Source organism: Carlito syrichta, unplaced genomic scaffold, assembly GCF_000164805.1.
Source record: "Carlito syrichta isolate Samal-C Ts95f unplaced genomic scaffold, Tarsius_syrichta-2.0.1 Scaffold305536, whole genome shotgun sequence".
Lineage (NCBI taxonomy): Eukaryota > Metazoa > Chordata > Mammalia > Primates > Tarsiidae > Carlito > Carlito syrichta.
Window position 1 is genome coordinate 418118 of NW_007249632.1, and position 18249 is coordinate 436366.

The window sequence follows — 18249 nt, forward strand, 5'->3', positions numbered from 1 at the left end:
CACACACACACACACACACACACACACACACACTGCTATGATCTGTGGTTTGTGTCCCCCAAAAATTCATATGTTGAAACCTACCCCCAAGGTGATGGGATTGAGAGGTAGGGCCTTTCGGAGGTGATTTTGCTATGAGGGCTTTGCCCTCATGAATGGGATTAGTACTTTTATAAATGAGGCCCCAGGGACCTTGTTCATCCCTTCCACCATGCCAGGACACAGAAAGCACCCTCTATGAGCCAGAAAGTGGCCCTCACCAGACATCAAATCTACCAGTCTTGATCTTGGACTTCCCAGACTCCAGAAGTTTATGGTATTTTGTTATAACAGCTGGAACAGACTAAGACACACATACACCCTAATTAGGTTTGGTCTTTAATTTTCCATAACCATGTGAATTTTATACACTGTGGTTGCTTGGTTTGTGCTCAAAAACAACATTCTCAGGTCCTATCCCAGATTTGTCCCTGATGTCCATAAAAGCCTTGTGTCTTTCCTCAGTTAGAAAATACCTTCAAGTGCAGTCTTTACTTTAAAAATGTTTGTAGTGAACACATGAGAGATCATGAGTGTTATCTCTGTGTTTTTCTTTATGTCACCAGGTTTAACTGGTGGGATTTTCTGGTTTGCCTAGTTTTTCCCGTTTGTCAAAGATGTGACCTGCCTTTGAAGCATGCCCTCTGCACAGTGCTCAGTGAGGAGCACATTGCTTTTCAAGCACCTTGGAATTGCTCCCAGTCTGTGTCCACACTAATGGGCGCTCAGTAAATTCTGTGCCTGGGAGGCTTGAGGCCCTGCAATCGCTCTCATGTTCCAGAAGGGAGAAGGGCCTCCCCGAGTCCACCACAGCATGAAAGCCCTGTGCCTAAGTGTAACCCTTTCTCCTCTCTCAGATGCCTTAGGAATAATCGAGGAGAGAGAGCAGAGCTGGTTTCTGGTGTTAGCTGGTCACTAGACTATGGGATGTTAGGCTCGTTAGCTACTCCAAGAGTTGTCTTGTCATTCCTAAGGTGAAACAATTTTATCTAGATTAATGGTATGGTTCCTTCCTGTTGTAAAATTCTATGACAAAGTATCCAACTCAAAAGAGAAAATAATAAGTGATCACTTTATAAAGAAAGTAAACTAGAAATCTATGCATTGCTCGGTTCATATTGAGCATGTCTAGTGGCACGTTTCAGAGGGACCTTTCTGCACCAATTTGCCCCTTTTGAGCATGAGTCTGTCATCCAACACATAATGTGCCACGTATAACAAGAGAAAACAAAAAAAGTTTTAAAAAATTACTGCTCATGGAAAAATACCTTGGTAACACTTTCCAGGGGAGGCTGGGGCAGAAACAACATCTCACACATAAAAGACAGCTTATTCTTAAGTAAAAATGTTTAAATTATGTTGAGTGATGCAATCACTTTAATACTTTTCCCTAGGGTTTTGTGCCCTATTTTAGTAACAAAAGATCAGCTGTTTCCAACCATTCCCCTAAATCAGAATAAAAAAATTTTCTAAAATATCGGGAGGGAAGAGATGAAGAGTTTGCCCTTATAAGGTGCCAAGAACTTCATTTGAAAAGTAATTTCATGTGTTAGATAAAATCTTCCCCTTGTCTGAGTGACAATTTAACAAGAATCTAACAGATTTATCTAGTAATTTGAACAAGTTACAATAATTACAGTAGTAAGTGTTGGCAGTTTGGATGCACTTGAGGAGATATGAACATACTGCAATGCCCTGGGGTGCATTTTTTTTTTCTTTCTGTGATCTTGGGATTTTTACAGAACTATTATCTTCTTCCAACCTGGTCACCTGCCAAAGTGAGGGCTTTTGAGTAACTTCATTGAAATATGATCTTTACTTCGCAGCAACTTGGATGGACTTAGAGTCTTTAATACTGAGTGATCTATCACAGAAACAAAAAACTGAGTACCACATGTTCTTACTCATAAGTGGACCCTCAACAATTATCATAATACTATAAGAAAGGGATTGGCAGTAGTGAGAAACTGCTGAGGGAGTTGGGGTGGGCACACTTCATCAATAAGCGTACCTGATCTCAAACCAGGTGAAGTGGGGACCAAAGTGAGACCAGACTTTGCCTGGTATACCTAACCTGAATTGTACTCCTCATCTTTAAAATTAAGTTCTTTTTTTTTTCTCTTTTAATTTTTATTTAAAATTGTGGGGTACAATTCAGGGCTAGGTATACAAATATTCACTGTGCAGGTACCCTTATCGATGAGGTGTGCCCCCCCCACTTCCCCAGGCAGATATTGACTACTGTCAATCCCACCTCCCCACCCTTCCATCCCCCGTTCCCGCAGTTTCCCGCCACTTTCAATCCTTTTCTTATAGCAGTACGGTAGTTGTTCAAGGTTCACTTATGAGTGAGAACATGTGATACTCAGCTCTTTGTTTCTATGAGAGATCACTCAGTATTATAAACTCTAATTCAGTCCAGGTTGCTGCGAAGTTCATGGTTTTGTTTTTTATGGCTGCGTAGTATTCCATTGTGTATAGGTACCGTGCTACCCATCAAAAGAGAACTGGATAAAATAAATTCTTTCAAAAAGACATTAGAAAGGCAAGTCACACACAAATAAATAAATAAATAAATAGAATTGGGTCATAAAGGTCACATACCAGGAGTGCCAAAAAATGTATACACGTTTTATGAGATGTTATCTGTGTTTTACTTTTAGTTTACTGTAATTAGAAGTGTCTGGATGTTGATGGTAACCACTATGAGTACCTCTTGTAATTGCAGAGGTCAAACTTGACTTGTATTCATCTTTTTGTTATCGGTATATACTGAGTATTACAATGTTAATAGAGATTTTTCTTTCTTAGAATGTGTATACATTTTTTGCCACGCTCTGTATGAGACATTTATATAAATGCATTTGTATGTGAGTTATTTTCAGAATAAAATTAAAAAATAATAATTTTAGGTAAACCTAATCTTATATACATCCTCATTAAAAAAAATAAAGAAATGTAGTCTTTGAGTTGCTAGTTACAAGCTTTCTAGTTGGGACGAAGTAATATGAAAACTGGTTGGTGAACTGAGCACTAAACGTTGGTAAATGACCAACGCCCCCCCAAGCTGGACAATTGTAGGAGTCCGTGCAGATGTAGATGTTATCAAATTACGCACCTAGTTGGCAAACAAGATGGTTTCCTAGTGGCTCAAAAGTTAAAAGGAGACCCAAGAGGCCATGTCAGGATGAAGGCGAAGTTACACTCTCTCTGTCCTTAGAAAGTGTTGCAGGCCGGGCATGGTGGCTCATGCCTGTAATCCCAGCACTTTGGGAGGCCAAAGTGAGAGGATTGCCTGAGTCTGCGGGTTCGAGACCTGCCCGGGCAACTTGGCAAGACCTCGTCTGTACAACAAATCAAAAATTAGTTGGTCGTGGTAGCGCAGGCCTGTAGCTCCAGCCTATACTTGGTAGGCTGAGGCGGAAGGATCACCTGAGCCCAGCAGGTCAACACTGGGGTGACCCTGAGGGTGCCACTGCACCCCACCTGGGTGATGGAGTGAGACTCCAACTCAAAAATTAAAAAAGTTTTGCAGAACCTGTTTTTCTACAACCAAGTCTAAAAACAGTTCCTGGAAACAATTGTAGCTAGAAATTCCCTGACTACCAACACCTGAAATCAGCCAATTAAGACAGACCAGTGATTGGGGCTTATGTCAAGCTCTGTTCCTCACTCCCCTGACTTCCCTCCCCTGCCATGTGGTTTTTGCCTTTGTAATCTTCTACTCCCTAATTACTCCTTGGAGTGAACTCTCATTTATACCTAAGATTGCATCTTTGCAACCTACGGATTGCTTTTCGAAAATAAAATTCTCCTTTTGTCTCCACAGATCTCACTGCTCTTTTGTTAACAATGTTAACCCAAATTGATGGGTGAATGTCACAGAAATAGAATTATAAAATCAATACCTTATCAAAATCTCTCTCTTGCCCTAAGATAGTCCAATAACCCCAATGTTTTCACATGATATAAAAAGTGTTCCCTGGGATGGCTGAGGTTGGCACCATGTTTCCAGTGTCTGTGTTTATCAGAGCCCTCCTGACTTCATATCATTTTCCTGAATGGAATCATGAATTCATAAAGCATGTCTTAGTAGAAACACCTTACACATTATCTTGGTCTTTGCTCTACCCAATTACCGAGCATTTCACTTGACTAATTCAAAAGATACAGAATCATGTTTTACAAGGAAACTCAATCCATTTTCAGAGTGTGCTCATTGCTGTTTTCATTTTTTGCATCAAAATTTTTCCTTAGTTTGTAACTTATTAATACTAGTCCTATGCTCTTGAGTCACTTAAAAAAATATATCTGACCCTGATTCTTGTTGAAATCAACTAGTGTGTTCCTCCTATCCACAAATCCATAAACTAAACTATTTCATCCACTTTTCATGGAACAGAAATGATTGAAATTATTGAGATTTTGAAATCCTGGTTTATCTGTATAACTTTGTCTTGTGCCTAAGGTAGGAAAGCTGTTTTTATCATTTTCTCCTGATAGCAATTCATTTCACTCAAATACTCACCCTTACCTTCCCTCCCTACCAGTCTCCAGCTCTCACCCCAAATCAATGGCCAGTGTGACAGTGAAGATTCCCAGAGGGTCTTCCACAGGATCCACTGTTACCCACCTGGCCACACTTCTAGGCCCTGCTTGACCATAAGTTCTCTTTCTGGCAGGGACTAAGCCTCCCGCATATGTGAGAAGTCAAGCAAATATTTGTTTGGCTGAATTCTAAACACTAGTGCATTTATCATTTTTGTTTTACTGTTAATTTTATAATATATCAAATGTTCCAATGGGCGTTTTTCTGATATGGTTAAGAGTTTAATTAATATTCATATTTATCATGTTGAATGGAGTCTTCGTAAGGAACTCTATTGAAAGGTGAAGTTAAGTCTGTAAATTGTATTCCAGTTTAGATGCTAGAGTTTCACATGGAGTTTATTGTAGTGTACTGATATAATATGATCAATAAGATCAATGCTCTTGTTAGTTTGTGGTTTAAAAAAGTCTTTAGGCAAAACTCAAATCATGGAAGGGGTTATTCTTTGAGGTTTCTGGTAATTATTGAAATTTTTATGGTGCAAAAGCATTTGGTTTGGTAAAATAATGAGTTTTTAAAAAATACCCATGGCAAGAGGTTCCAGAGGAAATTGAAATATAAGCGATCTGAATAAGAGCAAAAATTTCATTACTTTATTAAACAAACAAAGAAAAAAGAAGGAAGTCATTATATGGTGTTTTACTAGACACATTTTCAGTGCAGTAAAGCCAGAATCTTCCCTTTAGTCTTTAGAAAGAAACTGGAAGTTAATCCGAGATGAAGGCCTTGCAGTGATGGATGAAGCCAAAGGTCTCTTCCTGCCTGAGGACGAAAACCTGCGGGAAAAGGGAGACTGGAGCCAGTTCACACTGTGGCAGCAAGGTGAGCTCCTGACTTCTAGATTGTTCTTTGTAGCCAGCTACCTGATGGAAAGTGGTCCCTGATGAGAGTCTTCTGTCAATACTTCCCAGAGCTGGGTTTCCCAGGCTTAAAGATGATAGGCCAGAAAACCTACATTTTTAAAATCCATTCATTGCTTTAAAAAACTATATCTGAGCCCTTGTGTGTGTGTGTGTGTGTGTGTGTGTGTGTGTGTGTGTGTGTGTGTGTGTGTTTGCATACTCACATGTTTATTTGGATAAATATTTACAAATAGTATTTTGATTTTTCTGGTCTTTTCTTATTAAATGATGTGTTAGTGACTATAACCCTACTGTGTAGGCATAACTGAAAAGTCCACCACATGTTATCAGTGTCTTAGAAATGAGCATCCCTGGGCTTCATTTGCTTCTGTAAAATGGAGTTGATGCTGCACGCCAAAATGATATTACCACAGATGAGAGCTGTTAGAAATGGTAACACACCAAAGTGACAAAGACAGTAACTACTGTCTGAACTCCTCAGGAATAGGAAGTGGTTCATATTCAACTTATATTCCTTGAGCTTAACCCAGGTCAGGCACATAGATGGAGCTGCAATGTGTGTGTGTTCAGTGAATTAATATATTAATCTATCTTTAAAATGAGGAGCATTGAATTTTATCTTTAAGTGTCTTTCCAATTCTCTTCTTGAAAAGTCGAGTTAACCTAGGTTAACAATTGCTATACAAGAGTAAATGCATCGTGCAGACTAAACAGCACATGTTGCACATCTTCAGCCACACAAAACAAATTTGGAGTATACATCTGACTAACATTATAGGACAAGTAAGGACAGTGATTTATTTCAACTGTGCTTTCAGAATGGATTCTATGTAAGACAAAGATAAACTACATAAGTAATATTTTCAAGGCTACATCCAACACAAGAGCGATTATGTGATTTCCAGTGACTGTCAGCCTTTTGCCAACGAGATTTTTTTTTAACGGAGCTATGTGATCAATATGTGGGCAACATGCAAATGTATCTTTGGCATGTCACTAAGATGAGTCAGGTCTATTGACACTTAAGCATTCACCTGATACTGTGGTTCCACTAACATCTTTATGCTTCTTAGAAGCTACCCAGCCTCATAGAGTAATTCTTTAGAGTAGCACTCATCCTAGCAGTAACTTCCAGGAACCATCATCTCTGGGAAAAAAAAAAAACAACAGTTATTTGATAAAGTAAAAATATGTAGTATAGGGCATATACAAGTATTACACAAAAAAGAAAATAAATAATGGAGACAATAATTTGGTTAGAGTTTTCACATAAATGGATTCTACCTGATTTTCCATAAACTATTCAGAGTAATTTTTTATGTTTCTTAGTATTTTTGTTAAATTCTTCTTCCCATTGAATGGAATGTGCATGCTATTTTTTCCTAAGTGTCACAGAGTTCTCTCTTCTGTTGTATAAACAACTTATCAAATTACTTGTCAATTATATAATTATGATTATGTTTAATAATGCCTGCTTTTATATTTTTTCCTCCTCTTGTTATTCTTTTTGTTTATTTTATTGTTCTTTTAAACAGTTTGATTGGAACTCCTTAACAAATTTATTTTCATTCTTTTTTTTTTTTTGAGTTGGAGTCTCACTCTGTCGCCCAGACTGGAGTGCAGTGGCCACTCCCAGCCACCACAGCCTCGACCTGCCGGGCTCCGGCGATCCTTCCGCCTCAGCCTTCTGAGTAGCCGGAATTACAGGCATGCGCTACCACGCCCGGCTGTCATTCTGTCTTTAATAATAAAAACATTTAAGGCTATGGGCTGACCCCTCGATACAGCTTTAGAAGTCTTCCATAGCTGTAATGTATAGTATTTTTACTAGAGTTAATATAGAAAATACTGCATTTCTGGCCTGATTTTCTTTTGACTCCAGATAATTTAGATGTGTATGTATGTGATTGTGTATATGTTTTCCAATCTCTTGCAGTTGCTTCAACTTTTAAAAATTGATATCTTATTTTTATTTTATTGTCATAAAAGAATATAGCTCTCAAAGTTGCTCTTTTAGGATAATGTATTAAGATTCTTTATGGACTTTTGCTTTAGTGCCAAGTTTCTAGGGGGGATTCAGTAGTCTAGAAACAAATTTATAATATAAATAATAAGTTTGAAGGCAAGTACTGTCAACCCCAACCCCAACTGGTCCATGGGCTGGTAGGAACGGGGACTACACAGCAGGAGGTGAGCAGTGGGCAAGCCAGCAAAATTTTGTCTGTGTTTACAGCCGATCCCCATTGCTCACATTACTGCCTGAGCTCTGCCTCCTGTCAGATCAATGGCAGCATGAGATTCTCATAGCAGCACAAATCCTACTGTGAGCTGTGCATGCAAGGAACCTAGGTTGTGCACTCCTTTTGAGAATCTAATGCCTGATGATCTGAGGTGCAGCTGAGGTTGTGGTGCTAGTGCTGTCTCTCATCACCCCCAGATAGGAACATCTTATTATAGGAAAACAAGCTAAGAGCTCCCACTGATTCTTCATTGTGAAGAATTGTAGAATTATTTCATGATATATTATAATTTAATGCTTACAGGAATAAAGTGCACAATAAAGGTAATGTGAACCCTCTCGAAACTATCCCACCCACTCCACTCCGTGGAAAAAATGGCCTTCCACAAAACCAGTCCCTGATGTCAAAGAGGTTGGGGACCGCTGCTTGAAAGCATGGGCTTTGGAAGTCCATAGTCCTAAGTTAGTGTCCCAGATGCAACATTTGTTAGCTATGTGTTGTGGGCATGTCCTTGAACCTGAGCCTCATATTCCTCATCTGAAAAATGGCAGTGAAGATAGTGCCTCAAGTATGGGATTATCATTAGGGTCAATGAGCATTAGATGAAAGATCTGACACACAGGTATCTGATGTATGATAGTGATACTGCATTTTTATTGTATAGCAAGAATGCATTATGTAATAATAACAGTGATGGAGAGGTGATCTCAGCTCCTGGTTAAGAGCATGACCTCTGGGTTCAGTGTGGTTGGCTTGAAATTCAGGCTCTGTTATCTATAATATGACCCCTCTGTGTCTCGGTTGTCCTTCTGTAAAATATAACACTAATTGTGCCTTCCTTAGAGGGCGTTGTGGACATCAGATGAGATGTCACTCTGGGCATATGGTGAGCCCCAAAGAACTGTTGTTGTACCTAGCTTGGTCCCTCATGATCGTGTGTGAGTAGTTGAAACTACAATGGTAGTTCAAGAATGTCAAGCATCTACTGGACAACTTTTCCCTCTATAGAGTTTTACAAAAAAGAAAAGACATTGGTGTCAAAAGGGCTTGAGATGCTCTCTGATCCAGTGGAAATCCCAGTGACACAACCCATTTGGTTACACTTTCGTTGCCCATAACTGAGGTGTAAGGCATGCCTGTTCTCCAAGTGGCACATGCTTAGCCCTCACCACTGAGCTTATGGGAAGTCCAACCACTTCTGGTTGCCCCTCAAGTCACCAGGTTTCACTTAACTGCTGCCTGAACAGCACAGAACCCAGAATTAGGGACTACTGCTAAGCATTTTCAGCCCTTGCATGTTGGAAGGCATGAAAAACCAGCACTTAAAAAATGATCTCTTTTTTTTGAGTTGGAGTCTCACTCAGTCGCCCAGACTGTAGTGCAGTGGCTGCTCCCAGCCACCGCAGCCTTGACCCACTGGGCTCCGGTGATCCTTCCGCCTCAGCCTTCCAAGTAGCTGGAACTACGGTGCGCGCTACCACACCCGGCTCATTTTTGATTTATTGTAGAGATGAGGTCTTGCCAAGTTGCCCAGATGGGTCTCAAACCCGTGGGCTCAGGCAATCCACTCACTTCAGCCTTCCAAAGTGCGGAATTACAGGCTGAGCCACCGAGCCCGGCTTAAAAAATGATTTCTAATGGCTCATACATTTGTATAATATTTGTCCCAACTGATATTTATCATTCAGTCAATTTGAAGAACTCCAATAATAACTAAAAATAGTAACTAACATTTTATTCAATTAAGAGACAAAAAGATTACTTAAGCTAAATTGTTTTCTAAAATAGCAAACTCCATTTGATTGAGGCAAATACCTTTAAGTTGGTTTTTTGTAACTCACATTTTATTCGCAGTATATGATTATTTTAGGACACAACTAACATCCATTAAATAAAATTAAGCTCAGATTTAGTTGTAAAAGTTCTTAGTAGGGATCTTGAAGAGGGATTTAAAGTGCTTGTCGTTTTTTTTTATTTTTTTGAGTTGGACTCTCACTCACTCACCCAGGCTGAAGTGTAGTGGCACACTCATGGCCACCGCAGCCTCGACCTGCTGGGCTCAGGTGATTCTTCTGCCTCAGCCTTCCAGGTAACCGTATCTTACAGGCACATGCTACCACACCCGGCTAATTTTTTTATTTACTGTAGAGATGAGGTCTTGCCAAGTTGTCCAGACTGTTCTCAAACCCGTGGACTCAGGCAGTCCCCTCACCTTGGCCTCCCAAAGTGCTGGGATTACAGGCTTGAGCCACCATGCCTGGCCTGCTTCTGTCTTTTGGGGAAAAAAGTACCATCTTACTCCCTCATGAGAACAAAGGATGTTTGTGTACTTTCTGAGCACATCTTCACTAATAAGCAGTGGCTTCATAAAGTGTGAAGAAATTTTCATAGTCCAGTGATGCTTAAAATATGTCCCAAAGTCTGTGTTTCTGACACAGTTTTCCATAGAAAATGTCATCTGTCAAAGACCTCCTCTCCCTCCCCATTTAAGTCCTGTTCCTTATCAACATATAAAGGATCTTGACATTGAAAAAGACATCAGATTTTAATTAAAAATCATGTTTTGGTAACTTTTTAAAATTTTTAGTTTAGAAGTATAATACAAGCTATTTTCCTTCTTTAGGAGATAAATTAGTTTTCTATGACTTCTGTAACTAGTTACCACAAACTTAGTAGCTTAAAAACACATATTTATTATCTTACAGTTCTGCAGCTCATAAGTCTACCTTGGGTCTCACTGAGCTAAAAGCAAAGTGTCATCAGGGCTACATTCCTTCTGGAGGCTCCAGCATCCACAGTCCTTGACTGGTGCCCCCTTCTGTTTTCAAAGTCAGCAATGACCAATCAAGTCTTTATCATTCTGTATCACTCTGACACCCTTATGCCTCCCTCTCCCACATTTAAGGACCCTGTGATTACCTTGGGTCTATCTAGTTAATCCTGGATGATCTCCTTATTTTATGGTCAACTGATTAGAAAGATCAATGCTATCTGCAAACTTAATTCCCCATTGCATGAAGGGTAACATAGTCACAGGTTATGGGGTTAGGGTATGAACATCTCTAGGAGGAGGACTATTACTTTACCTGCCATAGGAGAAAAAATAAGTACAGTTGGCCCTTAAACAGCATGAGTTGGAACTGCATATGTCTACTTACATGCAAATTTTTTTCAATAAATATATTGGAATATTTTTGGAGATTTGTGACAATTTGAAAAAACTCAGATGAACCCTGTAACCTAGCAATATAAAACAATTTTTTTAAAGTTAGGTATGTCATGAATGCATGAAATACATGTATATACTAGTCTGTTTTCTGCCATAAAATATACACAAATCTATTATTAGAATTTATCAATATTTACATATACAAGCACATCCAGATGTTGCACAGCACCATTCAAGGGAAATGTAAACAAACATAAGATACAGTATTAATTCATAACTACATAAAGTTTGGGGTAGTATGTTCCATACTGCTATAATAATTTCATAGCCGTCTCCTAATGCTACCGGAGTGGGTTGGTGTTGTAAGTATCCTCTTAAAACGGTACGTGATGTATATCATCTCTGTGAGCATTTTGTCTCTCCAGTAAATTGTTTGTAGCAGTAAAAAGTGATCTCTTGAGGTTCTCACATATTTTTCATCGTGTTTAGTAAATACCATAAACCTTGAATAACACCATGGGCCCATACAAAGTGCCACTAGCGATGCTGGAAGTGCTTCCAAGAAGCAGAGAAAAGTCATGACATTACAAGAAAAAGTCAGAATTGCTTGATGAGTACTGTCGATTGAGGTCTGCAGTTGCAGTTGTGCCGTTTCAGATGATTCATCTTGTAAACAGATGACATAAGCTCACAGTATCGATAAATATAATATAATACTATAAATGTATTTCCTCTTCCTTATGATTTTCTTAATATTGTTTTCTTTGCACCAGCTTACTTTATTGTAAGAATACAGAATATAACGCATATAGCATACAAAATATGTGTTAATTAGCTGTTTATGCTGTTGATAACAGTAGTTAAGTTTTGGAAGCAGTTAAGTTAGACTGGGATTTTTGAGTGCTCAGAGGATTATCACCCTTAACCCTTATGTTGTGCAAGGGTTAACTATATTTAACACGTGCCTGGTTCACTAGACATTGTACTATTGTCCTTCGCCCAATAGTACAATGCTGAGTAGAGAATTAGGGTCCTTGCTCTGGCAGCCACTGTCCACTGAAGCAAGACACTGTCTTCTTATGTTTACTCAACCTTCTTATTTCTACAGTGAAGATGGCCATATAGAGCTCATACAATGCAAACGGGATGAGTTAAAGCTTTACAGTGATTTGTTACTGACAATTCTTTTGTCATTTATTATTCTAGGAAGAAAAAATGAAAATGCCTGTAAAGGAGCTCCTAAAACCTGTACTTTACTAGAAAAGTTTCCCGAGACAACAGGATGCAGAAGAGGGCAGGTACCAAGAAGGTTTTCAGTGCTGGGGAGAACACAATTAGTTGTTTGGAATAAGAACATGGTGACCTTTACAAAGAAATGGTTTTTCTCTTTGGCCTCTTTTTACACTCCCTTTTTAATGAAACATAATTTTATGTGGTTGACGTCAGAATTGAGGGTGGAAAGTGTTCAGTGTTTATCACTTCGTGGAAAATTTCAGTGCCTATTTTTAGTTCCTTCACAAAGAAATAAGATGTGAATATAAATTTCGAGTCTTACAGAGGTTCTAATCCACGTTGACAGTAATTTTGTACTGTCACTTTAATTTAACAATTCCTCCACACCTTGATAAATGGTTGTTATGTTTTTTGCACAGATCAAATATTCCATTATGCATCCTGGAACTCACGTGTGGCCGCACACGGGGCCTACAAACTGCAGGCTTCGAATGCACCTTGGACTGGTGATTCCCAAGGAAGGCTGCAAGATCCGATGTGCTAATGAGACCAAGTATGGTTTTCTCTGTCATCTCTCTTATCCATCACCTCTGAGCAAGAGAATTTGTTACAATGAAGCTATGTTCAGTTGAATTATTTATCATCTTTTGTAGCTGAAGTAAACTGGAGCAGGGTGATATTAATCCAACCTCTTTAGTGTACATTTCTTCTTTGTGCCTTCTGTTAGTCTGGAGATAGTGTCAAATTCTAGGGCTTCCCTCCTTAATCATTTCTCCCCAGAACACTCATGTGGCTGTGAAGCCTTCTTGCTTCTCTCTCTAGGTAGACAGATTTCCATTCAGAGTCAGTCCAAATGGATCAAGCTCTACAGTTGTTATGCATTGTCTTTTGCTTTACATCTTGAATTACTCATAAATACAAGAAGACTCTCTTCCTGAAGAAAACACCCCATGGTGTTTGTATGTTTTGCTCTAGAAGAGACAGCATGGTGCAATGGAAGCCAGCTGCCTTTTTCAAATCCCTGCTCTGCCACTGAATCCTGTGTAACCTGGGCCAGTTACTTAATCCCTTTGAGCCGCAGCCTCCTTGCTTACAAAACGGGCAATGATAACATCTACTTTGTGGGTTTGTTGTATGGATTAAATGGAATCATGCATACAAGGAGCTTAGTCTATGTTCTAGCCTCAGCAGGGACATGGTGAATGTAAGGTCTCCCTCTTCTCCCTCCTGTCTTTTTTTCCTCTTAATCAAGACAGACTTATTCACAGTCTTGTGAATAAACCATACTTTCCCTGGCTTTGGTATCTACTACTAATACTTCCTTCCTCTGGAATGCTTTCCTTTTCACCTATACAAAATAAGCCTACTTCTGAGGACCAATGTAGTTTCATAAAAATGGAACATCTCTTCTTGGAGTGCGTATAGTATATATCCTCAGTAATCCTGTTCTCCATCTTCTCTTGCTTCTTATTCATTAGTATATAATAGCCTTATCTCCACAAAGAAATAAGACGCAATCAGAAATCAAGTTGTCATCTTCCTACACATTCTCATCATCCTTAGTAGAGATCAGAGTGGAGGGTGAGTGTCTGGGGGTCTGCAGAGCTGTTCATTTAGTTATTGACAAATACCTTCCCTGGACACAATACAGCAGCACAGATTCAGAGATGAAAAAGATGGGGCCTTCCTCATCTTAGATGGGGCTATCTAAACAGGAAGATAACAAGATTGAATGCCATATGATTCATAAGAGAGGCACAGATAAAATACTACAGATGAATCCGTGAGCAGGGACCAGATTTGCAGTTGAGGCTTGGGAATCTTGACAGAGGTGATTTTTGAAGACAAGAAGGGTGTTGACATTGAAAGCTGGAAAAAGACCAGAATAGCCTCTGTTAAAGGAAAAGAGGCCAAAAATTACGGGTTGCATATGATGGAATATTGAATGGTTCAGCAATCAACAGTGCAGGGTTTGTAAAAAATTAAAGTTGGAAAGTGGAAGAGTATTTTAGAAGCTTCATTACTGAAGACTTTAATGCCAAACTAATATGATCAGACCTTTGTTAGGATGGTACTATAGTAGCCTTAAGTGGATCCTATGGAAGGAAAGGGGAAGAATAATTAAAAGGCTTTCACAGCAGTCCACCCAAAAGATAAGGAGAGCTGGAATTGGGATGCTGGAAAGAAATGGATAGCAGAGAGCAGATACAAGCGATACTGTGAAGATTGACTTGGTTGAATCTTGACTGCGTAGTGGGGCTTGGGTGGTGGGGTCCAAGGTGAAGCTACAATTTCAGTCTTTGGTCAGTAGGATGGTGGTGATGTTTGAGCAATATTGGGAATCTGGGGGGCATGAGGGAGGTTCAAGGAAAGGAAAATGAATTCAGGGATTGTACTATTTTATTTGGCTGCTATTGGAACAGTAGTTGAAATATCCACCGGGTGGCTAAAAATTGACGTACAGCACTCAGGGGAGAAGTCAAGTCTAGAGAGAAAGATTTGAGAGTCAGGCTTAGTGGCTCTAGAGGAAACTTGAGAGACATTTGAAAGATGACAGAAATGAAAAGATTCTGTGAAAATATTTAGCAGGCAGAAAGAAAAAGGAGAACCAAGAAGGAGATGGAGCAAGAAAGGACAAAGTTGAGAGGACCCGTAGGAGGAATTAGAGATGGCTGAACCAGTGGAGGTTTCTCCCAAGATGGAATGAATCTTGTCAAACCTTTGAGAACTCAGTTTGGATCTGCAGGGTCTGTCTTCCAAAGGGAAGAGGTGCAAGGGCATGGTGGAAGCCCCAGAGACTTCAGAGAGAAGATGTGAGAATGCTGAAGAAGGCAGAGATAGACAAGGCCAGCTCCTTGGAGATCAAATGAGAGCATGAGGCAGTGAAGATAAAGAACAGGGCTCATGCCTCAGTGCTACTTAGAGTTTTATGATGTATTTGTTCATTCACTTGGTCACTCACTCTCTCCCCTACCTCCTACATCCTCCCTATTTTTCTTCCCCCCCCTTCTTCCTTTTTCCCTTCCTTTCTTTTTCTTCTCTACTCTGTTCTGCTTGTAGATTCTTAGATCAAAATCACTAGACAGAAATCTACTTAAGCACAGGTAGGGAGAGACAGATATGGAGCTGATCCTAGTCTTCAGTGGTCTACAGGTTGGAAGAATAGGTGTGGCAGTCAAGAAGACCAGGTAGATAGCACCAGAGGCTTAATAAGAAGTCACAGAGGGGCTCAAAACACATGCTGGGTTCTGTGGTGGGAGCTCCTAGTCCTAGTGCTAGGTGAGAGGTTCGCTTGAGTCCAGGAGTTGAAGGCTACAGTGAGCCATGATAGCACCACTGCACTCCAACCTGGGTGTCAGAGCAAGACCTCGACTCTAAAAAATAAAACCCAAAATACACAGGAGTGACGCTGGGAGACCTGCCCCAAGGGCACATCTCCCGGAACATTCTCCAACCCTGGGTTCCAGCAGATGCCTTGTGACCACTCTTGACAAAGAAAATGGCTGCCAACCACTCCTCTGAAGTTTGAAACATGATTAGGTTAACTGTCTTCACCTAGTAGTGGGAAGGAAGGGTCAGAAGCACCAGTCCTGCCTTTCACTCACAGGGCATCTTGAATAGCCATTAACTTGACAACCCCTCAGTTTCTGCTGAGCTAAAATGCAACCTACTTTGTGTGACAGTAAGAAGCTGCTGATAACAGTAATTTGCAGACGGTATTTTTTGCAAATTCACGGTGATTATTAAAATGTGCTTGCCACGCACCTGCCTATTACTGGGCCAGGAAGCCTACAGTGATTCCTGTTCATCCCTGAAGAGCTCACCAGGGTCCTTCCGCCGCATCGTGACTGCTGGTCAGCAGCCCTTCCCCGTCTCTCCTATTGTTCTTGTTTATGTTGTGTTACATTCTCATTTTTAACAATTCTTAACTCGAGGAAGGCTTAGTACTTCATTACCAAGAGCATGCTTTTCATAAGAGAAATGGGTCCATTAGATTAAAGTGCTGTGCAGTTCTTACAGTGAAAATAGCTGGATATTTGAATAGTAGACAGTTTATAAACTCTGAGGACAGAGAGAGTGTAATGCGAAATCTGGAGGTTCCATGCTGTGATTGTGGAAATACTATTAGCATGGAACAAGAAAAAACACACATCAAGAATCAAGTTTTCTTGTGCTAGGCAACAGGAAGCAATTTTTCAGAGCATCTCAACTTCTAAAAGAGCAGGTTAACTGTAGAAATCTGTGCATTGTTGTTCTCAGGTATTAATAATCAGGTTGCTCTTTCTGCAATGCTAGAAGATGTCTGACAGTGCTTAAATATTTCATCTCTGTAAAACAGTGCAGCTCTCTATCTGACAATGAGCTGGTAGGTATATAACCATTATCACTATAAATAAAATGATTGTTTCAAATTAATAAATGCCTTATGATTATATAACTGATACATGTCCCTTGCACACAATTTGTGTAACACAGAGAAGCACAGTAAAGGGTATTTTTTATCTCAATACCAAGAGCTATTGCCCAGATGCTTCTCAGTGCCTATATATGTATATTCATAATTATGATGATGGTGATAGTAATAATATATATAGTTTCAAAAATATAACTGTGCCAAGCAGTTCTTTTTGTTTGTTTATTTTGTTGCTGTTTGAGACTGGGTTTCACTCTGTTACTCAGGCTGGAGTGCAGTGGCACAATCACAACTCACCACAGCCGCAAGTTCCTGGGCTCAAGCAATCCTCCTGCCTCAGCCTCCCAAGTCACTGGGACTACAGGTGTGCACCACTATGCCCGGCTAATTTTTCTGGTTTTTTTTGTTTTTGTTTTTTTTTTGGTAGAGATGGTATCATGCTTTGTTACTCAAGCTAGTCTCAAATTCCTGGCCTCAAGTGATCCTCCCGTCTGGGCCTCCTAAAGTGCTGGAATTACAGTCGTGAGCCATTGTGCCCAGCCTGTGTACCAAGCAGTTCTAAGCACTCTACCTATTTTAATTTATTAACCCTCACAGAAATCCTATGTAATTAGTATTGTTAAAATTTCTATAACTGAGGAGAAAGAGGTATAAAGATGATAAACAATGTACCCAAGGTAGATATTCGTATAAATGTCCTAGGACTGCCATAACAAATTACCACAAACCAAATGATTTAAAACAACAGAAATCCATTCTCTCACAGTTCTGGAGGTCACAGTCTAAAGTCAAGGTGTTGACAAGGTTGGTTCTTTCTGGAGGCTCTGAGGGAGAATTTGTTTCTCTGTCTTAGCTTCTGGTGGCTGCCGGCAATCCTTGATGCTCTTGGTTTATAGACACATCACTCCAATCTCTACCTCTGTACTCACACCACTTCCTCTTTGTCTTCTCCTCTTCTTTTATAAGGACACTTGTCACTAGATTTAGGACCCACCCTAATCCAGGATGATCTCATCTCGAAATCTTTAACTTAATTACATCTGCAAAGACCCTTTCTCCAAATCAGGTTACAATCACAGGTTCTAGGTGGATATATCTTCATTTTTGTAGTGAACATTCAGCCCACTACAACTTTAGAACCCGGGTTTGGTCCCAAGCATTCTGGCGTAAAAGTCTGTGCTTCTAGGTACAACCCACAGACTTGCTTGAGCTCCTCGGTGGCTGCTGTTGTTGTTTACAAAATTAGAGTTCTGCTGTACTTATAAAGTGATCACTTTGAATGCTGGCTTCCATTTCCAGACAACAGGATAACATGTAGAGAAAGTAGCTGAGAATTCTCCCTTTCTCAGTCTTTTGTTTGTGTCACCTCGGGTGAGCCATGCGGTAAGGTCTGTAAGATGAACTCATTCAAAATTTTGATCCAGAGCTGAGTAAACTTGAGTCCGTGGATAAACAATGCCCTTGGCAAGTCGGAATTAATTATTACCTTCATGGTGTAGCTGAGTTTTGTGAGCTTTGGGTGACTCCAGAGAGAAATTCATTTTTCTGAATCTCCAGCAGGGTCTTCTAAAATATGCTGGAGCCGTGCTAAGAAAATGAAATGGTGACCTTGAAGCTCTCCTGCAGACTCGACATTACTGCCTGCAGATTGCTAGCCTGAAATGTTGAGCAAGGCTGATAGG

The 18249-nt window shown here is 39.9% G+C and overlaps 1 protein-coding gene across 1 annotated transcript in view; it reads left to right on the forward strand.

Moving 5' to 3' along the window:
* The window catches only part of ASPH (aspartate beta-hydroxylase), a 207459-nt gene that overhangs the window by 181947 nt on the left and 7263 nt on the right, over positions 1-18249 (forward strand). Inside the window, exons 23-25 of the mRNA XM_008061710.2 lie at positions 5335-5470; positions 12127-12218; positions 12573-12706. Coding sequence (XP_008059901.2) covers positions 5335-5470; positions 12127-12218; positions 12573-12706 — 362 coding nt within the window. The remainder of the gene's footprint in view (positions 1-5334; positions 5471-12126; positions 12219-12572; positions 12707-18249) is intronic.